General features: G+C 34.5%; 1 protein-coding gene across 2 annotated transcripts; it reads left to right on the forward strand.

Annotated features, from left to right (window-relative positions):
- The first annotated feature begins 188 nt into the window (after positions 1-188).
- Positions 189-20,884, forward strand: LOC144359207 (methyltransferase-like protein 22). 2 transcript variants are annotated; one of them, XM_085502260.1, is made up of 9 exons: positions 189-2,196; positions 3,094-3,264; positions 9,572-9,612; positions 13,562-13,706; positions 16,475-16,594; positions 17,288-17,368; positions 17,796-17,895; positions 19,618-19,789; positions 19,902-20,884. In XM_085502260.1, the coding sequence occupies exons 1-9, from the start codon at positions 2,112-2,114 to the stop codon at positions 19,941-19,943; spliced, it is 957 nt and encodes a 318-aa protein (XP_085358386.1). In that variant the 5' UTR covers positions 189-2,111; the 3' UTR covers positions 19,944-20,884. The 2 variants fall into 2 exon arrangements, with proteins under 2 accessions (XP_085358386.1, XP_085358387.1); XM_085502261.1 differs by lacking the exon at positions 189-2,196 and adding an exon at positions 3,380-3,449 and having other exon boundaries at positions 3,128-3,264.
- Positions 20,885-22,574: the final 1,690 nt, after the last annotated feature.

The raw sequence follows: 22,574 nt of genomic DNA on the forward strand, positions 1-22,574 counted from the left end.
GCTTTTCAATATCCATTTAAGGCGGTGTACAACAAGCCGGTATGCAAAGTATTTGTGTCAAAAAATCACATTTCTCAATAATTTCTCACGTAAACAATGCTCATGCTTTCGATCATGCCACCAAAAAGACGGCGTCAATTAAACTTCATTATGAGCTTTCTGAAACTTCCTGGTGAAAACATTTGACCCCCTCGTCCCTAGCTCGCAGCTTGCCGCAAACGAGACGAAATTGAACGTGTAATTGTAAAAAAAACTTTGGGGCTTGTAGAACAATCCATGATTGCTAACTCATTTTATCAAAATCAATTGACAGGCATGTTTTTTCTGTCTTCACATCCTTGTGTGAAGTGTTTTATAAGTTGACGACAGTTTGCTTGCGGGAAATTCATAACGCGAACCAACCGTGAAGGCAGGGTTCCGGGCTACCACTACCAGCATGACTCGCTTAGCGGGTCTTTATTCGTGCATCGACCAGTTATTTACATGATTTGTATCGGTGTATTTACTTCCGCATGCTTGTGACAACAAATTTGGGATTTCCACAAAAAAAAATCGTGACCATTCTGAACCTCTTCCTCGTATGAACACTTTACGTGTATATATACTTCGTGGTACAGGCCCTTGATACATGCGGAAGTGGACACACAGACGTAATGATTATATTGGTGAAAATACCACTTAATGTGTGGAGTGTATGTAATCTTGGGCGTACGTCCGGGCGTACGTCCACGGTGCAAACTCCGAAGTCTATACATGGATGATTCAATAATTGAAATAACTACAGTGCAGTGTTTATTTGTGTCTTCTGGGCTCTACAATGGGAAATTCAGTGAAATACTTTCTGTTGTCGCCGTGTTCTGATCATCATTATCATTACAAACCTACGGAAAATGAATGACATTTGTATATTATATCATGTTTATTCATTAAAAACATGTATTGTTATTGTCAGTGTATTGCTATAGTTGTATTATAATTGCTGCACCACATCAAATAAAACCACGTGCAGACAGACAGACAGACACGCACACACGGATACTGGAAACTTCTCTTATAAACACACACACTCTTGTCGGAATGTCTCCGGGAAACGCAGTATGTGTGCGTAGTATGTTTCGGAGAGGGTGGAGTATCATTTAACCGCCCTTTTGTATTTTTGGACCGGGATAGACACGACACCACTGATTGGACAAGAAAGTGGGGCAACGTGACGCTCGGGCGAGTCTCGGCGGCATGCCAGTAGTGTAACTACTACTATTGTTGTCGACATCATACTCGTTGAAGTATGTGATGGATTTAGTCTACATAAGAGGTCATCGCCAAAAAGCGACGGAAAATAACTGAGATGCATTTTCAAGGATAAGAAGCATATTTTGTTATCATTTAATGTTATAATTATTCCGTGCGCTCTTTGGAAATCGACATCCACGAACTATGCACGATTCGGAAAGCAATTATTACTCGACACGATTCATACTAGTAGTATATTTGGGGAATGCACTGACATTAAATCGATACATCGTTTTGAGCACATCTCAAGAGCATTGAAATCAATAATACGTTGTCAGATTTATTTTCTATTTTTAGGGATTCAAACTAAGATGTCAGTGGATTGTTTTGTGCGTTTTAAATTGCTAATTATTTTTTTTAAATATTGAATTGTTGGTGATTTGTCGCTGTCTGGGTGACGAAAACCAGCACAATTCATTACATTTATTTATTGTGTTTTATCTACAAATCGGAAACAATTTTTCATACTTTAAATGCTCAGTTTTAAAATATATACTATAAACATGGCAATACCGTCGAAGTACTCCGATACTTTACATTTCATCTAATGAGGGCGCTATAGTTCTCCGAGGTCATCGGGTCAGCGCCGGGGTCAACAATCGATATTACCATGTTTGGAGTGATTCACACGTTCGGTACGATTGGAATACGGCTGTAAATACACAAATTGTTTTACATGTGAACAATCGCGTAAATTTACAGCGGCCCCTGTGATTCGGCGCTGCAGTCGTCTAGTTTACTGTGAGACGGCTTGACTTCGCCATGCTTCATCCCTCTTCAACTTGAAAAACGACGAGAGTGCCCAGCTGGTGTGTGGGACGATGTGTGAAACACACGAACGCGTACTCTCCGATGTGCATACACACCTCCCGCCGATCATTATCAATAGTCAAGAGGGTGACGAAGGTATCTAACCGAACACTGTTTACAATCAATGTTTACATCACATGTTCAAAAAATCCCCTTATAATTAACACAGCCCTTCTGTCACCTCCGATCCGACTTTTTGGACACAGGAAAATCAAAACGGCCATCATTTGCAGTCTTGAACAAATAAACTAAAGGATGAATCAGTTGAAAGACGGGGGCTTGACAGATTCAAGGCTCTAAAAAAAATATCACCTCGGCATACGTACATGTAGTCAGTTAAACAGATAAAAATATACATACACAAACTTTCCTACTCCTCCCAGGATTTTAAATGTCTAGCTATCCCTCTATCTCTATATCTCTTGAGGGACTGTGTTAAGGGCTAGAATCTAATCTTCTACAAAAATTACACAAAATACCAGAAAAGATAATATTATATAATATAATATTAATTTAGAGTCTGTGAAAAAATGACACATTGCCCAGTATAAGTAAAATACTAATATGGTGCAATATTTTACACCCTCTACAAAAATAATGGTTTATCCCTCGATACTAGCATATTTTGATTATGTGTGATATAAGCCTATGGCTTAACACGTTTTTATCTTCTTTGAATAAAGTTAATTTATTATTTTGGAGAATTTCGCAAAGCCTCTACCATTAATTGATGTATTTTACTGAACTGGTACATATACAAACAGCTCTCATTCTCTTCAATAATAATGGTCACTTTGTACTGAAACATCCAATCCACTTCAAACTTATTATTTTGGTATGTAAATCTGCAGCTGAAATGACATGGGGCTGGAGAATGACCATGATGTCATTCGACTGTGATAGACATGAGATAAATTTGAGTATGAATCACACTTATAATATATGCATGTAATCGTATTCAGTTATTAAGTTATTACTTTTTTTTTCTTCAAGTAATTGCACAAACCAAATTCCACTTCCGAAATCCATTGTGCCAGAGAGATTATTGCCCACACAGTACATCAGTACTCTTTGAAGCAGCGACTGTTGATGAAGATGGAGACTATGTTGTTGCTAGGAAACCAAAGGCATCAAATGACAAAGATGATATATTCATAGTAATTGGTGAGAGAATAGTTTTCACTTGTTGATCTTTAAATAAATATACCGGTACCACTGGCCCAGAAATAAATTACATTACGTAATTATTTATAACTGCTCGCTGGTCTACTTTTCTCAGTACATTCTTATTGGTTGAAAGACATCTGAAATGAGACTCTGGTTGAGACGCTGATGAAAAATGAATCCCGGTAAGTTTTGTCACAGGATGTTAAGTGATGGAGAACTGAGAAATATACACATTACTTTTTTCTAGATAACGTATTTAAAATTCATTTTATTTTTGTCTCAGAGCTCACATGTTTGATTTTTCTGGTGAGAATGGCTCGTACAAATTCTGTGCACAACCAGTGTGAGGAACACTGAGTGTGTTAATACTTCCCCTGGGTTTCATTTAAGTACTTTTTTTAGTACAACCTAGTTTGTGTATGGTATTTATCACTTGATTTGTCTTTTGTGGCCCAAATTGCAAATATGCTTTAGTGTGGATTTATAATAGTGTTTGTGATTTTGGAGCAATATACCAGTAGAAATATCTCACAGTAAGTTTTAAAAATGTGGGGCAGCAAAATAGCAAATTTTTTTACTAATTCGCCAACTCCTTTGGTTTTTAACCCAAGCACATGACCCAAAATTTTAATATTACGTTTCGTTCTGTCACCATTAAATGTAAGTCATCTTTAAAAAAACAATATTTTAAAATAACTTGAGGTTAATTAGGTTTTTACAGGGTTGAATAATATGCAAAATTGTCGAATCTGCTTTAATCAAAACCAAAGTTGTTAGTTATTGAGCAACTTAGTGCTCCAATACTTCTAAGATATGTTGTGAAATCTTAATAGGCAGGTTTCTTTTTTCTAAGATCTTATGGGAATTCTTTTGTGATAGAGCCTTTAATGAAGTATTTCTATTATTACTGACCAGTGCTTGTGACCAGTGTAGTGGTTCATAATAGAAGGCCTTCAACACTGGACATTGTTTGTTCGAATCAAATAACCGCATGCAATTATTCTAGTTTTTGTTTTGTTTGTCCGAATCAAATAACCACATGTAATTAATCTAGTTTTTGTTTCGTTCTGAATCAAATAACCTCATGTAATTATTCTAGTTTTTGTTTTGTTTGTCCGAATCGAATGACCACATGTAATTAATCTAGTTTTTGTTTCGTTCTGAATTAAATGACCTCATGCATATTCATGAAGTGTTTTTGGTGTAACTTAAAACAAATCTATTGAGGTACTGTGTTGATAAACATTAATTTTCTCCAATCCAGTGGAACTGATATGCACAAAATGATGATTTTGACTTTTTGAAATAGACTCTAGAAAGTTCTTGTTGATAGATTCAAATCATCCCAGTTAGCTAGTCAAACCTGGTATCGTCTTATTTATTTTGTACATGTTGATCTGCACACCTAAACATGCAAAGCCGCCATCTTTGATTATATGGAACCCATATGTGTTGTCACGACTACTTCATTTTAAATCACTGTGAGCGATATTTACAAATTTACTCATCAATTCAAATTACAGTTGGAAAACAGAAGCCAAATGAAAGATAGATCGACCAAAGTCTTTCTATAGACTGATCTTCAAACTGACTGAATTACTTTTAAACATTGCATTATAGATAAATGATTAAACTAATAAACGATTCGCACTCATTAGACAAAAGCATGCATATTCATAATGCTCCACTTAACATGCTACGTAAAAAGCGATCAAGGGCAGTGGAGGAAACATTTTGATGCCGATGTTTTTATAGCAAAATTTTGAAATTCATATCGAACCACCCCGCCATACATTAAACCAACATCAAGTTAGTCCGTAGACTATATGCCGTCGATGATCGTAAGATTTTGAAAAATCTATGGCTAACGGACTGCATAGTCAATCGGTCTTGAGTGTTGTGGGTGGGGCTTGTGCACGAATCAGTCTGTGCATGCGAGTTCCCGTGGTAATGCATTTTAGTCATGGAGACAGCCAATCAGTGAGGACACAAGATTCTGTGCCGACTACGTAGTTACATAGCGATTCCCCTGACCATTCTTGAGTGTACTCGGAATGAATGGATTCCAGGCTAATTAGTCCGAGAAGAGGAGCGTCAATTTGTTCACGTGTATGTAATACTTAAAGAATTAATCAATGCACCGCAAAAAATGGACGTTTCTAGACTGGCTATAGTGGGTCTGTGATATCACCCATATTGACTCTTATGCAGGAATTTTCGTAAATGTTTCAATTTATTAGAAAAATTCCAGTTATCATTTCGACGATGAAGTGTATCTGTGGCAACTGTCAGAGTGTACATGTAACACAAGTTTCTGATAGTTCTATTTGATTGGTTGGACTACTTGATGTGTGACAGACTGCATGATCTCTCCCGGTCTGCGTGACCTCCGACATTTAGCAGTCAGCTGATTAGATTGCCAGCATAACAAAGATTACTTGGTAATGTCTGTATCAACATCAAGTACTGTAAAAGCATTTTTTTCACTGATATTTAATTTTACAACTTAATCAAATTCACTGGGTTTTGAATTTTCCACTTTGGAACGATGGTCTGTATTTCACTTATTACCGAAAACCATGCATTTAAAACATTGAGAATACAGTACTGTAGAATACTTTATTTTCGCTGAAGGGATGATTCCGTGAAAATAAAATCCAGTGAATATACTTTTTTTCCTATATTTCCCATTAAACTCATCAAAAATCAGTGAAAATAAATTCCATACAAAACCCCCAAAAAGCCTTTTCAGCGAAAATTAATTCCAGCGAAAATAAAGTATTCCACAGTATTTACTTCTGGTCAACAATTAATTAAATCAAAAGGCCATATAGTAAATATTATTCATATTTTGATTGCCAAATTTGTTACATGCTCAATATTGGTGTAAATTTATTCACTTATTCTGTATTTTTCACTGAATTCACTCTTAAAATATATGACTTTGTTTTTAGTTTTTGATCAAATAATTTTTCTGTGGAAAAGAGCAGACTGCAAATGGAACTATTTTGTGAATGGTGACTGAAGTTGACCTTGGGGCTCAAAGAATTAAACTTGCAACCAACTCCCCCGTACTTTTAGTTTGAACTATCATAGTCACACATACTGTAAAATGATTAATTTTCACTGGGTTTAAATTTCACTGATTTGCCATCTCAGGCATATTCTTTGGGTTTTAAATTCACGGTTTTATCATTTAGATAATGTGTTCTATGCTAAATTTTACACATTCACTGGGTTTTAATTTAGCGCATTTTTCAGTCAGCGAAATAAGCCAAATTAAAACCCATTGAATAATTAACCCCTTTACAGTACCTCTTAAAAGTCATGTTGCATACATCCTGTTATTCAGACATTACCAGTAATATATATAACTAAATAATATATTATGGTCGGCCTAGAAAGGGGAGGGGGAGTTCCCACAAATGTTGGAGGAGACAGAAATAAAAAAATAATTATTACAGAAGTGTTTAATCTAGGGTTGTACAGTTTCATAAGAGTCTTTTGAAAAAATACTGTTTCTATGACTAGATTGCTTATTGTTATAATACAAGGTCATGTTTAATAACAAAAATTAGGGTCACAGACCAAATTTTTGAGATAAATGTCATATAACTTTTCAGGGATTACAGAAACAATGTGTTGGGAACATTGCATTGGGAGAGGGGGGTAAGGACCTATTTGTAAAGATACCGCAGTGTCAGTAGTTATGTAAGCACATAAAATGTGATTTTGCGTAAAAACACCTGCATTTTTATTTTGAATCCACCCACATTTGTGAAACTATTGATCTGCCTTATAAGGAAGTCTGAGCTTAAGGTAGAAGTCTACTCAAAAATAAAAATAGCCAAAATTTATTCATTTTCTAATAAATTGTACTTCCTTGTAATGTATTGACTTAAAAAAAGTTGAGGGTCACTAGCTTAATTTTTGAGAAACTGATTGTTGAATTTTAGTGGATAGTGTCCATTTTGTCATTATTATAGCAATTCTACCATAGGTTCCTATTGCACAGATATTATGCCATATCTCAAATTGTACTCTGGTGACATAGGCTGAACAAATCATATATTGTGAGTGTGGGTACTTTTTGTTGTCCTCAATTATTTCAAAAATCTGGGTTTTAAAAAGTGCCAAAATATGCAATTTTTTTTTTTTATTGTTCTAAAAATAGCAATTTTTTGAAAAATATTAGGACAAGTTTCTCAAAATATGTCATTGTAACAGACAAAAGAATGTTATTTCATGGTGCCATGGGACATTGTTTTCAGAAATTATGAGTAGGCTTCTACCTTAATTCAAGTTTCGCTTCGACTGCGCGTAATATGTGCAATGCATTTTGGGAGAGTAAGTAACTCACATTGAATATAATAGTTAAATTTCTTTTCAATCGAAGCTGACGATTAAATATGAACTGAAATTTTTCAGAAAAATGTGTAAGAATATTATAATTAATATTAATTTCAATTATGGAGAAAATTATTTGTAGTATGGCTTAAAGTATTTTTGATATTTGATATTTTTGAAGAATTTTATTGCAAGTCCAAAAAATATTGTAATGCTTCACAGAAATTATCTGGGCTGTGGGTGGGAGACCAAAAATGGTGTTATAGTTTTTCAACATCAAAAATGTTGTAAATTCTTTAAAAACAATTTTGAGATATTGTTACTTGTGACATTTATGTCAAGGTTGTATTCCATAATAATAGAGTTCTTTATTTGACATTTGGAATTACTTTTCTATATTTTTTTTGAAGATAAACAAAAAAAATGCCATAAAAACTTTTTCTTATGAATCATTATTAAAATCATGAAAATGATTTCCACAAAGATTCATGATTATTCACTTAGTTAGAGAAATATTGACATTTAGGTGAATTTTTAAAAAAATTCTTCTTTTTTATTTTGAACCTTTTTTTTCATATTTTTTCATCATAATTCTCGTCATAATGAGTAATTTACTACATAGTGATATACTTTTTGATAAATTGCTCGAAAATGAATATTTTTATCAACCAAATATTCATTTTCCATCTGACTATATTGGTTGCTGCATGCTTGAATGCAAAAAAAAAAATTGGGGAAGAACAGTATCATAAAAATCTACTATTAGTGCATTTACTTGACAATGACAAATTACACTGTGTGGGTGTGATTTATAATTTTTAAATCGTATAACAATCGCAATTTATAACGATAAATCATTCAACACATTTATTTCATTTAATTGTTTGCCGAAATTGACAATAATGAGCTCTGAAGTGGAGGAAGTTGTCAATTTAATTAAAACTTCCCCTTTGGCTGGGGGTGGGGGATGGGGATGGGGGCGGCAGGCTGTGGAAATATGTAAATTAAAATTATCGTGTGAGCATTAGTTGATACTTATATGGTATGCTAGTAAGTCGGTTCAAATATGCCTTTAACTACAGATGCCTGGTTACAGTAGCTGTCACTTTGAAAACAATGGGTGACAAATAACGTTGGGCAGAGTCGCATATATAATTAGCAACTGACCTGTACAAGTACGCATGAAAATGATGTAATATTAAAAATAGAAAAAAAAATTGAATTTTAGTGAAATTTACGATCAGCAGCTGTTAAAATACTAATTATTAAATTTTTTTATCAGGCTTCCTTTCCTGTGTCTGCAGCCTGTCTGCCTATTTTCGTCGCGTCTGTCTGTCTGTCTATCACAGCATGTGTTCATTGTTATTCGATGCATGACTATTACCAAAGGAATTGTCAACACAGATACTATTAGGTTGGATACATTATACCTGCATTAAAATTAAGCATTTAATTTTTTTAACTAGAAATTTCTGTTATTTGATGAATCTTAAGAATATTTATATTTTGTGAAAGTCAATGCGACTTCCTGTCTGAAGGACGCTAGTGAAATTCACACTCTTATATACTGATGGTGCATTATGTTAATTGCTCAATATTGCAATCCCAAATATGGAATATAATCCATTTAATAATTCTACAGTTGGAGTATATTCAGTCATGACATAACAAAAACAAATTATTCTCATTTTCTTATATGCTTGCCCTTAAATGTCTCGCGTTGTGCCACATATTATAATAGTAACCCATTTTTTTCCATTGTGCTTAAGATGAAATATGCTTGCAATTTTTTGGGCGAATAATTCTCATTGATAGTGAATTTATCACCCCAGAAAGTAGGATGTGTGACTTTTAGATACCAGGATGTGTGACCTTCTTTATGAGTCATGTGTAATACCGCATTTCTGCCTCAGATGTTTCATGTAGTTAATATCTTGAACGCTCTTGTTAATTGCAGATCACAGGATGTCAACCAGGCTACAGGATGTGGGACTGCAAGTAAGTTGTACTTGTCGTGGGGGTCACAGGTCAGGGGTCATGACGTACCCATAGTATACATGTACATTGTATATTTGTGAAGTACCAAGATCACATGGCAACAACAATATAGAAACAGTGACATTCTATACTGCGAAAACACTGAATAAAATTGGCTTCCGATTTCGCTTGTGAAACATTGATTGAGAGGAGAGTGATGGGAAGAAGAGGAATGGGGGGGGGGGGGTGAGAGAGCACTCATAGGTGTGTGTATATATATATATATATATGTATATATAGCGGGAATATTTGACTACCTTCCTATATAGCTGGCATATATATTTCTCTAAGTAATTCGTTCTGAGGGCCACATGCTTGGATTACCAAATGAGTCGTTCAAATTTGATATTGGAATAACTGCTCCCCTATGGTGCAGTGCATCAGATTTGATAGCAAAGCAGTTTATTTGAATAGATAAAATAATACATGCGATGAACTGTGTATTGGGGGGGGGGGTCAGCGAATTCAGACTTCTTGTGGGATTTTTATTTCTGTCTCAGCTTACAGTGAATTTCACTTTGTATATGGGTCAGGTTTAATAACAGTTTGACCCCTTGAATGACATAAATTTTCCCGCCCAAATTTTGATCTAGCATTTTTTGCATGTTTTTTTTTTTATAATTTGGTTGTTAATTTTGATCCAGATGGATATTTTACCATTGGATACAAATCTTAATCAAAATTTTTGAAAAAAAAAAATGATTTATTTTTTACTTTTGGATTTTACAGGGTTGAATTAGGCATATGTGAAAGAATCTGTTGCTACAAATATCTGCATTTCAGTATGATGGTTGTGTCCTTTATTTTTCAGCTGATAACAGCTAATTAGATACATTTATATGGAACACAGTTATGTACTGTAAAATACTTTATTTTAGCTGAAATTAATTTTCACTGAAAAGATTTTTTGGCTGTTTTGTATGGAATTTATTTTCACTGATTTTTGACGAGTTTATTGTAAAGTATAGGAAAAAAAGTATATTCGCTGGATTTTATTTTCATTGAATCATTCCTTCAGCCAAAATTAATTCCAAATGAAAATAAATTATTTTACAGTATGATTTGCCCTTCCTATTAACTTATTATAATGGGAAAAAAAAAATAAGCATGCCCTTCACCAGCTTCCACAATATTTAGAAAACAAAAATGGCTACATGTCCATTATGTTATTATGATTTATTTAAAAGTATAATATATACTTGTATATAAATATACTTGTATGTTGTTGACTCACTGTCAATTCTTTTGCTGTCGATGTGCAAGGTTCATGTTAATACTACTTCTCGACCTGATAGGCGTCTGGCAGCCAGCCGATTTAATTCTGACCCATGCAGACGGAATACGAGACAGGGAGGGCAGATCATTTTGCCATCTGCGACTTGATCAGTTAACACCTGTGTTGTAAACATGCACAATGGATGCAACTAATTTTGCTGTACAGATTTAAAATCAGGAATTTAAACTCGCGCCAAATCGGGAATTTAAATGACAAAGATACAATGTATGCTGAGATGCTGAAAATCAACCGTTCCTGGAAGGTCTGTTTTGGATAGTACCGGTAACTGAGAACAAACATTACCAAATGTGGAAAAATACTTTCATGAACTTGTAGTTATTTATTTTAATTTTAAAAATGTCAAATGAATTTTTGTTTGTTTGATTTTTTATTAAAATTGAATTTATCTTTCATTTTTACAGTGAATTTCTGAGCAAAACTACCATTAAAGATGACCAGAAACATGAATATTTTTTTCTGTGGCCATAGCTGGGGTTAATTAACCATTTCAAAAGTGGGCTTGGCCGTTCCTGATACAGCCAGTGGTGCAGTATTTTCACACTCCACAATTGTCATGTAACCTACCTTCGCTGGGAACAATGAGTCAATTAACGTACATGTGTACGAGGGGCTTATATCCAGATTAGGTTTAAAAAATAAAAATCCATATGCTCGTCTAGTCATTCTGCGCTCAAGTAAAACTGTTCACATCATAATTTTTTAAATAGTTTTTTTGTCAGAATTTCTGGAAAAAAAAATGAAAGAATAAATCAAAACAAATATACTGCTTTATTGGCAGTTTAAAAAAACAACAACCCTGAAACATTTTTTAAAACTTTCGTTTGCAAATAACCCACAATAAAAAACAAAAAATAATTCTGGTTATTTTTATTCTGTTGACTAAAAATTGCCTGAAGTAAATTTGACAAATTTTTTATTGCTTGTTAATGGAGATTGCTCTACTTGCAGCACTGACCTCAAAATGTGACCTTAATTCACAGCTTGCTGTCATATTACTCTAGAGGGCATACTTCCAGACACATGACATCACTAGGAGCACAGATTTTTTTTTTCAATTATTAATTTTTTTAAAAAAACCCAATGTATATACATGTAATTAGCATAACAAATGATTCTTTGTATTGGATATTGAAAAAATAGAGACATGTGGATGGGCAGACCCTCTCACAAGTCTTAATTGTGAAGAACATGGTTTATAGAGCTAACTATTTGTTTTTAATATTGCAAAAATGTCAGCCCCACTATTCATGATATTTAGATTTTTTTATTTTCAGAACAATAATGTATTCATTCCAGCATTAGTTGCATGAGGAAGGCTCTGACTATTCAATTCCAGTGAAAACAAAACAAAAACAAAAACAAATTTTTTTCATTCACATTTTCACTTTAAAGTGAACCATTCATTCAAAATCTGGGACCTGGTCATTTTTCTAGTGTGAAGAATTTATTAATCTCTGCCATAATACATATCCTCGGGGGGGGGGGGGGGGGGGGCATCCGGGCATTTTTTATCGCCTGGCAACCCTCGCGGTGAAAACAAAGACCAAAAACTCGCAGAAAACGGTACTTTGCGATGGTTGTTGAGAGTCCCCTGAACAGCGTAATAAGATTAGCCCTACGTGTGTAACATATATGAATTTGGTTGTTCAGGATAACTTCAAAGTTGAATTTGTGGTGTTTTCTCGAGTTTTCACCGGCTCCACCGGCGTTCCACAGCAGCGCGCACAAAACCCATAGAAATAATACGTGGTACAGTGGTGCGCGTCTTAGCAACGTAGAACGTCCGTGACGCAGCTCCGCCCCCGAGGATACACATATCTTTCTAAGACAAGTGATACCTCTCATATGACTCGCTCATATCAAGACCCAGAAATACTAATTATGACTTGAAAATTAAGACCATTTTGTAGACATTTTAATAGCATGGCTCCTCTATTCACTCTCATTACTGTGATCAGGATAGCCGTATTTCAGCTTCCATGACATTTTCAATAGGTATTCCCTGGATATACCCTAGATTTATGTTCGACAATTTCTGTGACCTGGGGCACATTTGCTTTGTCCAATTGTGATTTTCCAATCATAATTGCATGTTCAATTACGTACAATCATGATTGGTGTTCATAACAGTAACGTATGAACCATAGTTATTGTGTTAAAAGATGGCGGAACGGCGACAGATGGCCCTCGTGCATGGAACAGAGTGCTAATATCCAAATGTCTTAAATAATTTTTAATTAGCAGCATATAAATATAAACTTTAGTAAAATTTTGAGAAAAAAAAACCCAACAATCATGATTATGATTCAATTTAGAGCATTGATTTCAGTAATAACGTTAAACTGATCATGGTCATCAAAATCAAACCCCAAGTGATTTTTCTAGTATGAAGTAAATGTTAATCTCTGCCATAGAGGGAGCATGTGTATTTCTTCTGTCACTGTCCTTAGATGATTTAATGGTGTCTGTGAGTGAACTATTATGTGAGCAGTGAAATATTCACTGTTCTTATAACTGCAAAATGTTGTCTATCCAAAATCAAAGTGCCTTCCACCATAAAAATAATGGTTTTTGTGTTAACTGTTGTTCACTTGCATGTGTTTTTGCTTACAGGTGTGGAATGCCGCTTTGTTACTCTGCGACTTCATTTGTTGCCATGGGGACAAATTCAAAGATGCAACTGTATTGGAGCTGGGTGGTGGTTTGGGGTTGAGCAGTATTGTCATGGCGATGGTTGCCAAGGCAGTCTACTGTACAGGTAACTCAACAAAAACGATCAGGAAGTTATTAAAATGATGGTGTAATGCATAAATCATCAATATCATCATTTTAACATGATATGATGCAAAATATTTTACATTATGTTGTCATGGCAACATTTGGTACTTTTCAAAAATTAAATATTTACTGGTATATGGCTGTGACTAGAGTTATCAAAATTCAAACTTACTATCTTATATAATAAATCCAAAAGATTTTGTGTATAATGGCTCAGAAGTAATGAGCTTTGCATATTCATTTTTTTCGACGGATATGAAGTCTCCACTTAATTCTTTCTTTTATCTGGGTTTGGTAATAAACTTTGAAAAAATTTAAGCTATATGCTTGTTTGGAAAAATTTTGGTTAAAAAAGCCCCTTGGAGTATTATGGTCTGTGACTAATCAAAATTGTCGAGATATTCTTTTCACATAATAATGTAACTGCAGCATATAGTATAAACAATGAACATGCAGTTGTAAAGGTTTAACAAATGTTGAAAATTCTGCATCCTATCACTTGCAGGCAAAATGCAAATCATTAAATCACTAGTTGTCCCGAAATTTCTTTATATTGTTAACTTAATTAATGTCGCCAAAGTGATATCAAGCACATCAACACAAAAAATGCCTTTTTGTTGAATTTGTACAAGACATGATGGTTGGTGATGGAGGCCAAGGTTGACTTAACATGTTAGACATCTGTACTATGCAAAAAGCATTCAAGTTGAGATGGGTAAAATAATATTTATCTTGTCATTCACATCCATGGAAACTAATTTTAGACTACCGGTACTATCTGAGGTCAGTTGGCGGCCATCTTATTTTTTAATTCAATTTTGACACCTAACTGCTCAATGTTCATATACCTCATTTTTTTACCATGAAATGTTTGGTCTGTTGTGAATCAAAACAAATATAAGTATGGTATGTAATAATAAAAATATTCTTGTTAATAATAAACATTTTTAGCACAATATTTATAAGCTTTGAATCATGTATATTTTTGATATTTTGTATTTCAAATGTAAAAGGTTAGGGAGACTTCAGAGACACTGAAATGATCTATTGCACTGACGGGGTATGCTGGTAATATTGGTCATTCCACAAAGCTTGAAAAGAGGTAAAGCAATACGTGTAAGACCTAAATTATCGGTCTGTATTTCAAGAATTGGTAATTTTGTCATCTGTCACCCACCAAACAAATCTGTACTTTATTGAAAGGGCCATGGTTACAAAATCCATTATGAGAATTTCTCAAATGTTTTCCGAAAAGAACGCAAGCAGACAAAAACTGGCTCATAATATTGGAAATTATTTTTTTGCGATGACAACATCCTTAAAATATGCCAGGATGTGTGACCTTTATGGGTAAGAAAGTGCCAAGATGTGTGACCTTTATGGATAAGAAAGTGCCAGGATGTGTGACCTTTATTGGTAGGAAAGTGCCAGGATGTTTGACCTTTATGGGTAAGAAAGTGCCAGGATGTGTGACCTTTATGGGTAAGAAAGTGCCAGGATGTTTGACCTTTAGGGGTAAGAAAGTGACAGGATGTGTGACCTTTATGGGTAAGAAAGTGCCAGGATGTGTGACCTTTATGGGTAAGAAAGTGCCAGGATGTGTGACCTTTATGGGTAAGAAAGTGCCAGGATGTGTGACCTTTAAGAGTAAGAAAGTTCCAGGATGTGTGACCTTTATGGGTAAGAAAGTGCCAGGATGTGTGACCTTTATGGGTAAGAAAGTGCCAGGATGTGTGACCTTTATGGGTAAGAAAGTGCCAGGACGTGTGACCTTTATGGGTAAAAAAAGTGCCAGGATGTGTGACCTTTATGGGTAAGAAAGTGCCAGGATGTTTGACCTTTATGGGTAAGAAAGTGCCAGGATGTTTGACCTTTATGGGTAAGAAAGTGTCAGGATGTTTGACCTTTATGGGTAAGAAAGTGCCAGGATGTGTGACCTTTATGGGTAAGAAAGTGCCAGGATGTGTGACCTTTATGGGTATGAAAGTGCCAGGATGTTTGACCTTTATGGGTAAGAAAGTGTCAGGATGTTTGACCTTTATGGGTAAGAAAGTGCCAGGATGTGTGACCTTTATGGGTAAGAAAGTGCCAGGATGTGTGACCTTTATGGGTATGAAAGTGCCAGGATGTGTGACCTTTATGAGTATGAAAGTGCCAGGATGTCTGACCTTTATGAGTAAGAAAGTGCCAGGATGTCTGACCTTTATGGATAAGAAAGTGCCAGGATGTTTGACCTTTATGGGTAAGAAAGTGCCAGGATGTTTGACCTTTATGGGTAAGAAAGTGCCAGGATATTTGACCTTTAGGGGTAAGAAAGTGCCAGGATGTGTGACCTTTATGGGTAAGAAAGTGCCAGGATGTTTGACCTTTATGGGTAACAAAGTGCCAGGATATTTGACCTTTAGGGGTAAGAAAGTGCCAGGATGTGTGACCTTTATGGGTAAGAAAGTGCCAGGATGTGTGACCTTTATGGGTAAGAAAGTGCCAGGATGTGTGACCTTTAGGGGTAAGAAAGTGCCAGGATGTTTGACCTTTATGGGAAAAAAAGTGCCAAGATGTTTGACCTTTATGGGTAAGAAAGTGCCAGGATGTGTGACCTTTAGGGGTAAGAAAGTGCCAGGATGTCTGACCTTTAGGTGTCATACATAAAGTCTATTTGTTATTAATTCCCCAAAATTTTTAGTACATTGTTAGAAAAAAAATGTCAATATATAACTGGAATAGGAAATAATATCTGTTTTACTTCAGACATAAGACATGTTCTAGAATGCTGTGAACGCAACATCATTGCGAATAAAGGCTTATATGGTACCTTTAAATCAATCGTAGTGAGAGAATTGAATTGGCTTCAAGAGACGTTAAATACAGGTACGGTATTGTCTGATAATATTGTGCTTATTTAATATTCTGTCCTGGTTGCTAGGATAGCATATCATTACAACCAGCAGATGTCTTTGCAGTTTTTTTTTCACATAGACACAATAATACGGATAATATGTAACATGGTGTTAGTACTGCCAAAAATAAATTCAAAACATTCTACTTGTATTGCTGCCAGTTATATTGTATATATAGAAAATCAAATTCAAAGTTAATTATAATAATGCTTTTCGTAAACTGTTGGGGTATGGATGTGGCTGTATTTTGTGATCCATGTTCTTTGACAGCCATAGAAATGTCAACAAGCGTATATGGGAAGCTAATTTATGCTTGCGTGAAATGTGTCCGCTTATCAAGCAGTGTGCTTGTTTGTGCCATGTTCAATAGTTATGTAAGATGGAATTCTGCTCTTTGTGCAGCTATAGACAAAGATATTCCACCCTGGTCTACCATTCAATGTTCTGTAATTTAATATCGGTATATTTATATACATGTATATATATTTTTTTTACATATGGACGTCAGTATGTCTGGGAAAAAAAAGTGTATATTATAAAATTGCAATTGCTGGAAATAAATCCCTTTCTGCTGTGCTAGTAACCCCATCCTCCTGGTTACCCTAGCTCAGAAATAATTTTCCAAAATATTAATAATAACTTTTTTTGTCACTTCCCGCAATAGATCACCAAAATCCATTTCATTGGCGAAAACGTGACATTGATACATTACAAGATAGTGTAAACGTCATTATGGCGGCTGATGGTAAGTATTGTCTTAGTGTTTCTGATAGATGATTGATGCATGCATGTGGGGCTTATAATTGATGTTGTGCTGCAAAAATTGGATGAAATGAACGTATTTGTAATTTGCAACCTTTTTTCAGTGGTGTGTCTATCTTTAGTCTTATTTTATTTTCTCTGACAAATTATATGTCAATTTGCAGTTTATTATCTATTTTAGTACAAAAGTTGTATGCCATTAGTGGTTAGAGTATATGTCATTCAAACCTGTGGTACAAACAGACCACTATTTGTTAAACAAAAGATTTTTAAAATCTACCATAGGTGGCGCTATATTACTAAAACACCCAACAGCAGTCACAAACTTATAGATTTGATTTGATTCACAATAGTTATGATTTATTGACTTGCATCCCAAATTAGATGTATATACATCATTTTTTTTTAAGTAATCTATGAAAATGATTTAACTGATGCCTTTTTCCGAACCATATATCATATTATGACGACTGGGAAATCTAAAATGCTGTATGTTTCAATTGAGAAAAGGTAAGACATTATGATTACTGCGATTCTTCTCAGGTGATTGATTTGTGTTTGTGAGCTAGTTACCATAGAAACTGATACTCAGTTGCTGAAAATTGTTTGAGAATTTGCAGTCTATGAATTACAGTCTGTAATCGATTTTTTAGAATGAGAACTATCTGTTTTTGATATTTAATGTCAACAACATTACATTTAGACAGGATTTATAGTGGGTGCAAGATATTTACATACACCTAACCCGTAGACAATTACCGAGGGAATTTACACCCTCTCCAGGCACTTTCCTAGACACTACAATGACCGTTGTAGATGCAATAAAGTTACATACACATCTACATGACAGTTAATCAAAACACGGATGCGGTATGCCTTTGATGTTTGGCCACAAGGAAAGAGGGGTAGTTGGACTATTCCATTGCTTTGTAGGGACAAAAATCATTGCTGTGTAACACTTGAGAGAAATATAATACAAACTAAAACTGGGAATGAATATTAACAAGAAATGATAAATGTTCATTCTTTTGATTGGTAGTTTGTTAAGATGTTGTCAATGGATTTATATTAATAATATGAGTGTCTCATTCAATTTCTCGCATAATAGCATGTCCCATTTCCAGTTTGCCAGAACACTCATCGCCCAGTCAATCTTTCCCTGGAATCTTCTACATCGTTTCACCTCCACACCGTCACAATATACCAGTTTCAAATACCCTTCAGATCGCAGACAAAATTCGATAAACTTAACAATTTCTTGTGTAACATTCAGTTGACGACCGGCGCTACTCCTTTCGAAACATATCCAACCAATGCGACAGAAATGCCACACAATCCCTTGAACCGTTTGCCCTTACCGTTGATCAATCGCAAGAGCCGAATAATCTCCATCTCAGTGTCTTTGTCTAAACGCTTTGACATAATAACAATAATTGTTCAAAATCAGAAATTGCATTCAAAACTAAACTGTTCTCACGAGAATAATTTAGGTAATTTTATCATATGTTAGGGGCGTTTTTAAATATTTGTATCAACTAGGTTTATTATTTTCGTGAAATGTTCAAAATTGAATTTATTAAATGAACGAGCATAATTATGTATGCATGAAACAATGAGTAAAACATGATTGTTTGATAAATGTTTGACCATCTGAAACCTTGGTCCGTTGTTTTGATTAATTGTCACATAGGCGTGTATGTAACTTTATTGCGTCTACAACGGTCATTGGAGCGTTTAGGAAAGTGTCTGGGGATGTTGCAAAGTCCCTCGGTAATTACCTACCTGGTATAGGAGTTTGGTGTATGTAAATATCTTGCGCATGCTGTAATACATTTTTATATATCCTTCATATGCAGCGCCCTCAAGTGACCACTTTAGGAAATTCTATCACTGGTTTTCCCTCATACAGCCTAGTATATTTTCTGCTTGAAGCAGTGTCATTTAACTGCTGCATTGCAGAGTGTTTTAATGTCACTGTCAAGGTCAAAGAAATTTTCCGAACTGGAATGTGTGGAACAGGATTGGAAATACCGTCAGTATTGGAGACTATGCAGTTGTATACATGTTTTTTACAATAATGTGCTAACTTCAAGAAATTAAATTTCCTTGAATTTACTCTGGTGAATAGACCAATTAAACAGTTCAACCAGAATGTAACTTATTGCATTTTATTGTGGTTGAATACTACAAACCCCCAATAAAAACCTCATTCCATTTGCTTAATTTTGACAGAGTTAATTTCACCATTGTGGATTTGGACGCTACTGCAGAAGCTTATGACCATTTCAAAGAATGTTTAGAGTTTTTGCAGATGCTTGGAAGCGCTCAGAATATTAGGTTTAATGTGAGACAGTTACCAACGGATTTCAATCAGTATTTCAATTACACCAGGGCGGAACAGCTGGTAAGTAGGCATTGTTATGAGGCATTGATTAGATGATGCCATTTTGCTATTGAATGTATCACAAACTATGTCTAAAATGTATTTTTTCTATTATGTTGATCATTTTCTACAGGAATTATGGGAAATATCCACACAAGCACGGACATCACTGTGATGAGAAAGTGCAACAGCGGTTGGTGTTTGAAAAGTATTCTGATTGTACTTCTGCCAATGTGACCCTGCGGCAAGTTACAAGAAGACCACGCCCTCTTTAATTATGCACATATCTAATTTTATGTACAACTGAAATTGTATATACCGGGGTAGTATTCTTATACAGAGGGCGCTCTAAAGGTCAAGTGTAGAATTGAAGTGTGTTGTGGTGAAGATGTTGATTGTGATTGAATCACCAAATAAATTTATCATACAAGACTGGATCATATTACCGGTCAGCATGATGGCTGAAACAGAAAGGAAACAGGTAGTCAATAAACATATGTTGCCGAGAGTGGGATTTGTACCAACGAACTTTAGTATGGAGAACTGATATGGTAACTCCTGCACTAGTCACAGTTGTGTTAAAACATATACATTTATGCAAGGCAGAATTTGATTAGTCGAAAAAACCTGTCAAGAAACAAGCTGTTCCCTGATTGGTCTTTGTGTTAGAGTTGAGTAGCCATTGAGGCACAGTCTTGTAAAGTAGTCTTACATTGACTCACTACTTGACTCCACTGGCATTGAATAAAACTGATACAATGAAAGTCTAGCCATGGAACTCTTGCGTTTATGATCAAAGACTCCAATAACACAGTAACTATAGTACCATCTGAGTGACATTATTAAAACTTGGCATCTTCAAACATTGGTCAATTGGATTTCTGGTACAAATGAATTTGTATCAATTATGTATAAATAAAAAAACAGTCTTAGTTACTAGTTGTGAGAAAAATGAATTAAAACAAATGAAAAAGAAGTGCTAATTTAGCTTGTTTTTTAACTTATTCCATAAAAACTGACTTTTTTCCATTTTATATACCGGTAGAATGTTTTGTACAGGAGTGACAAATATGTACATTATTTATTATTTTTCAAGTAAAACGCTTTCAAAAAGTACATGTTCTGTTTGCTTCTTTATTTTGTTCTACAAAGCATGTTTATTTCAACAATTTGTTAACCCCAAAGTATAGTACTGTAAAATACTTTATTTTCGCTTGGAATAAATTTTCGCTATTTTTGTTGAAGGAATGATTCAGTGAAAATAAAATCCAGCAAATATACTTTTTTTCCTATATTTTACATTCAACTCGTCAAAAATCAGTGAAAATAAATTGCTTACAAAACACCCAAAAAGTCTTTTCAGTGAAAATTAATTCTCGCTAAAATAAAGTATTTTATGCATCAAGGTCAGTTACCCTGGATGCAGGTACTCATTTGTGTGAGATAAGACAATACTTAATGCCTGTGACAAAAACAATAAGCCAAGTGACAAGTAATTAAAACTTATTTTTATCAGGTACACTTGTTATTCATTTAGTCATCACTACTGGAATTATTTGAATTGGTCATTGAAGGCCATACAGAACAGGAGCTAGTATAGTGTTATTTATCCGACCGAAATAAAAAATGTTTGAAGCTATTTTTAGCTTCTTCAATATGATTGGTGTTCAGATCAGTAAGTCTTATGTGCAGCAGAATGGACAAACTTTTTTAAGAGACGTTTAATCACGTTATTACTAATTTTTGCACTATTTTATACTGGGCATTGTTTACAAGATTTAAGCGAATTGACTTGTACTGAAATGCCAAAATATGATAAAAATTATTGGAAATTAGTAAAACCAATCGTAAATCATCGTCTGAATTGCACAGTTTTGTGAGCCTGATGTAAACAATCTTCCCCGCAAACAAACAAACAAACAAACCTGGTGAAGATGATCATAAATGTTATGAAAAATGTGCATTGTGTTTTCTCTATAGATTTTTAGGGTTACTGGAGGTCATACATGATCTCTTATATTGGAAGAAAGGAAGGAAATATGCGAACATGTCTGCCACAAAAAAATGAATATTGCAAATTATATTGCATGAACCAGCTTGGGCCAATATTGTGTGAGTTAGGTAGATACAATGTTGTCTCATATACATTGCTTAATAACAAATATTGATATTATTGTCTAAATGTAAAAAAAAATCAAAACAATCTTGCTTTTTTTCTGGGATTTTGACCCCTTTAAATCCAAGATGGCATCTAGGATAGTCATGTTACCTATAAATACTTGTATATTTGCCAAAACAGTAGTTGTGACATTGCTTACAGTGTCAAAATATGCGCCATTAAGATCAAAGACTTCATAAATTTATAACTTAGAGTGAATAAGTATAGTGCAAACTCAAAATAAATGCTGTGAAAAGAATCACCAATGAGTATTTGCCATGGCAACCTCCTATTTCTCACATCTTAACAACCTTGAGTATTTCCCCGTCAACTATAATCTTCTAGAATGAACATAATGATGTTAACATTAAAAAAGTTTGACTGGCCCCATACCTATTTTGTATATTTAGGCAAAACATTGATGTTATTTTCTTGGAAAAGGCCGATATTAAAGCATTGTTCATTTCTTTGATTTTGTTATATTCAGGTCTGCCATATGTTTTTTTTTTTTTTAAAATATATATATCACAACACCAATAAGTTGTGGATAGCCTTTTTTGAATAGTCAATTGACATTCAGGTATACAATTTCTAACATTTAAAAAAGATTAAAGATATTTTATGCAAATCAATTCTGAAATAAAACCA

Source organism: Saccoglossus kowalevskii, chromosome 8 (assembly GCF_978046115.1).
Source record: "Saccoglossus kowalevskii chromosome 8, keSacKowa6.1, whole genome shotgun sequence".
Lineage (NCBI taxonomy): Eukaryota > Metazoa > Hemichordata > Enteropneusta > Harrimaniidae > Saccoglossus > Saccoglossus kowalevskii.

What these genes read in the sequence shown, in the direction of transcription:
- LOC144359207 (XM_085502260.1), top strand. Translation starts at nt 2,112, where the DNA reads ATGTGTGAAACACACGAACGCGTACTCTCCGATGTGCATACACACCTC. An exon ending in TCAAGAGACGTTAAATACAG is followed by an intron (nt 16,595 to 17,287) that starts GTACGGTATTGT and finishes TTCCCGCAATAG; the next exon opens with ATCACCAAAATCCATTTCAT. An exon ending in TATGTTTCAATTGAGAAAAG is followed by an intron (nt 17,896 to 19,617) that starts GTAAGACATTAT and finishes TAATTTTGACAG; the next exon opens with AGTTAATTTCACCATTGTGG.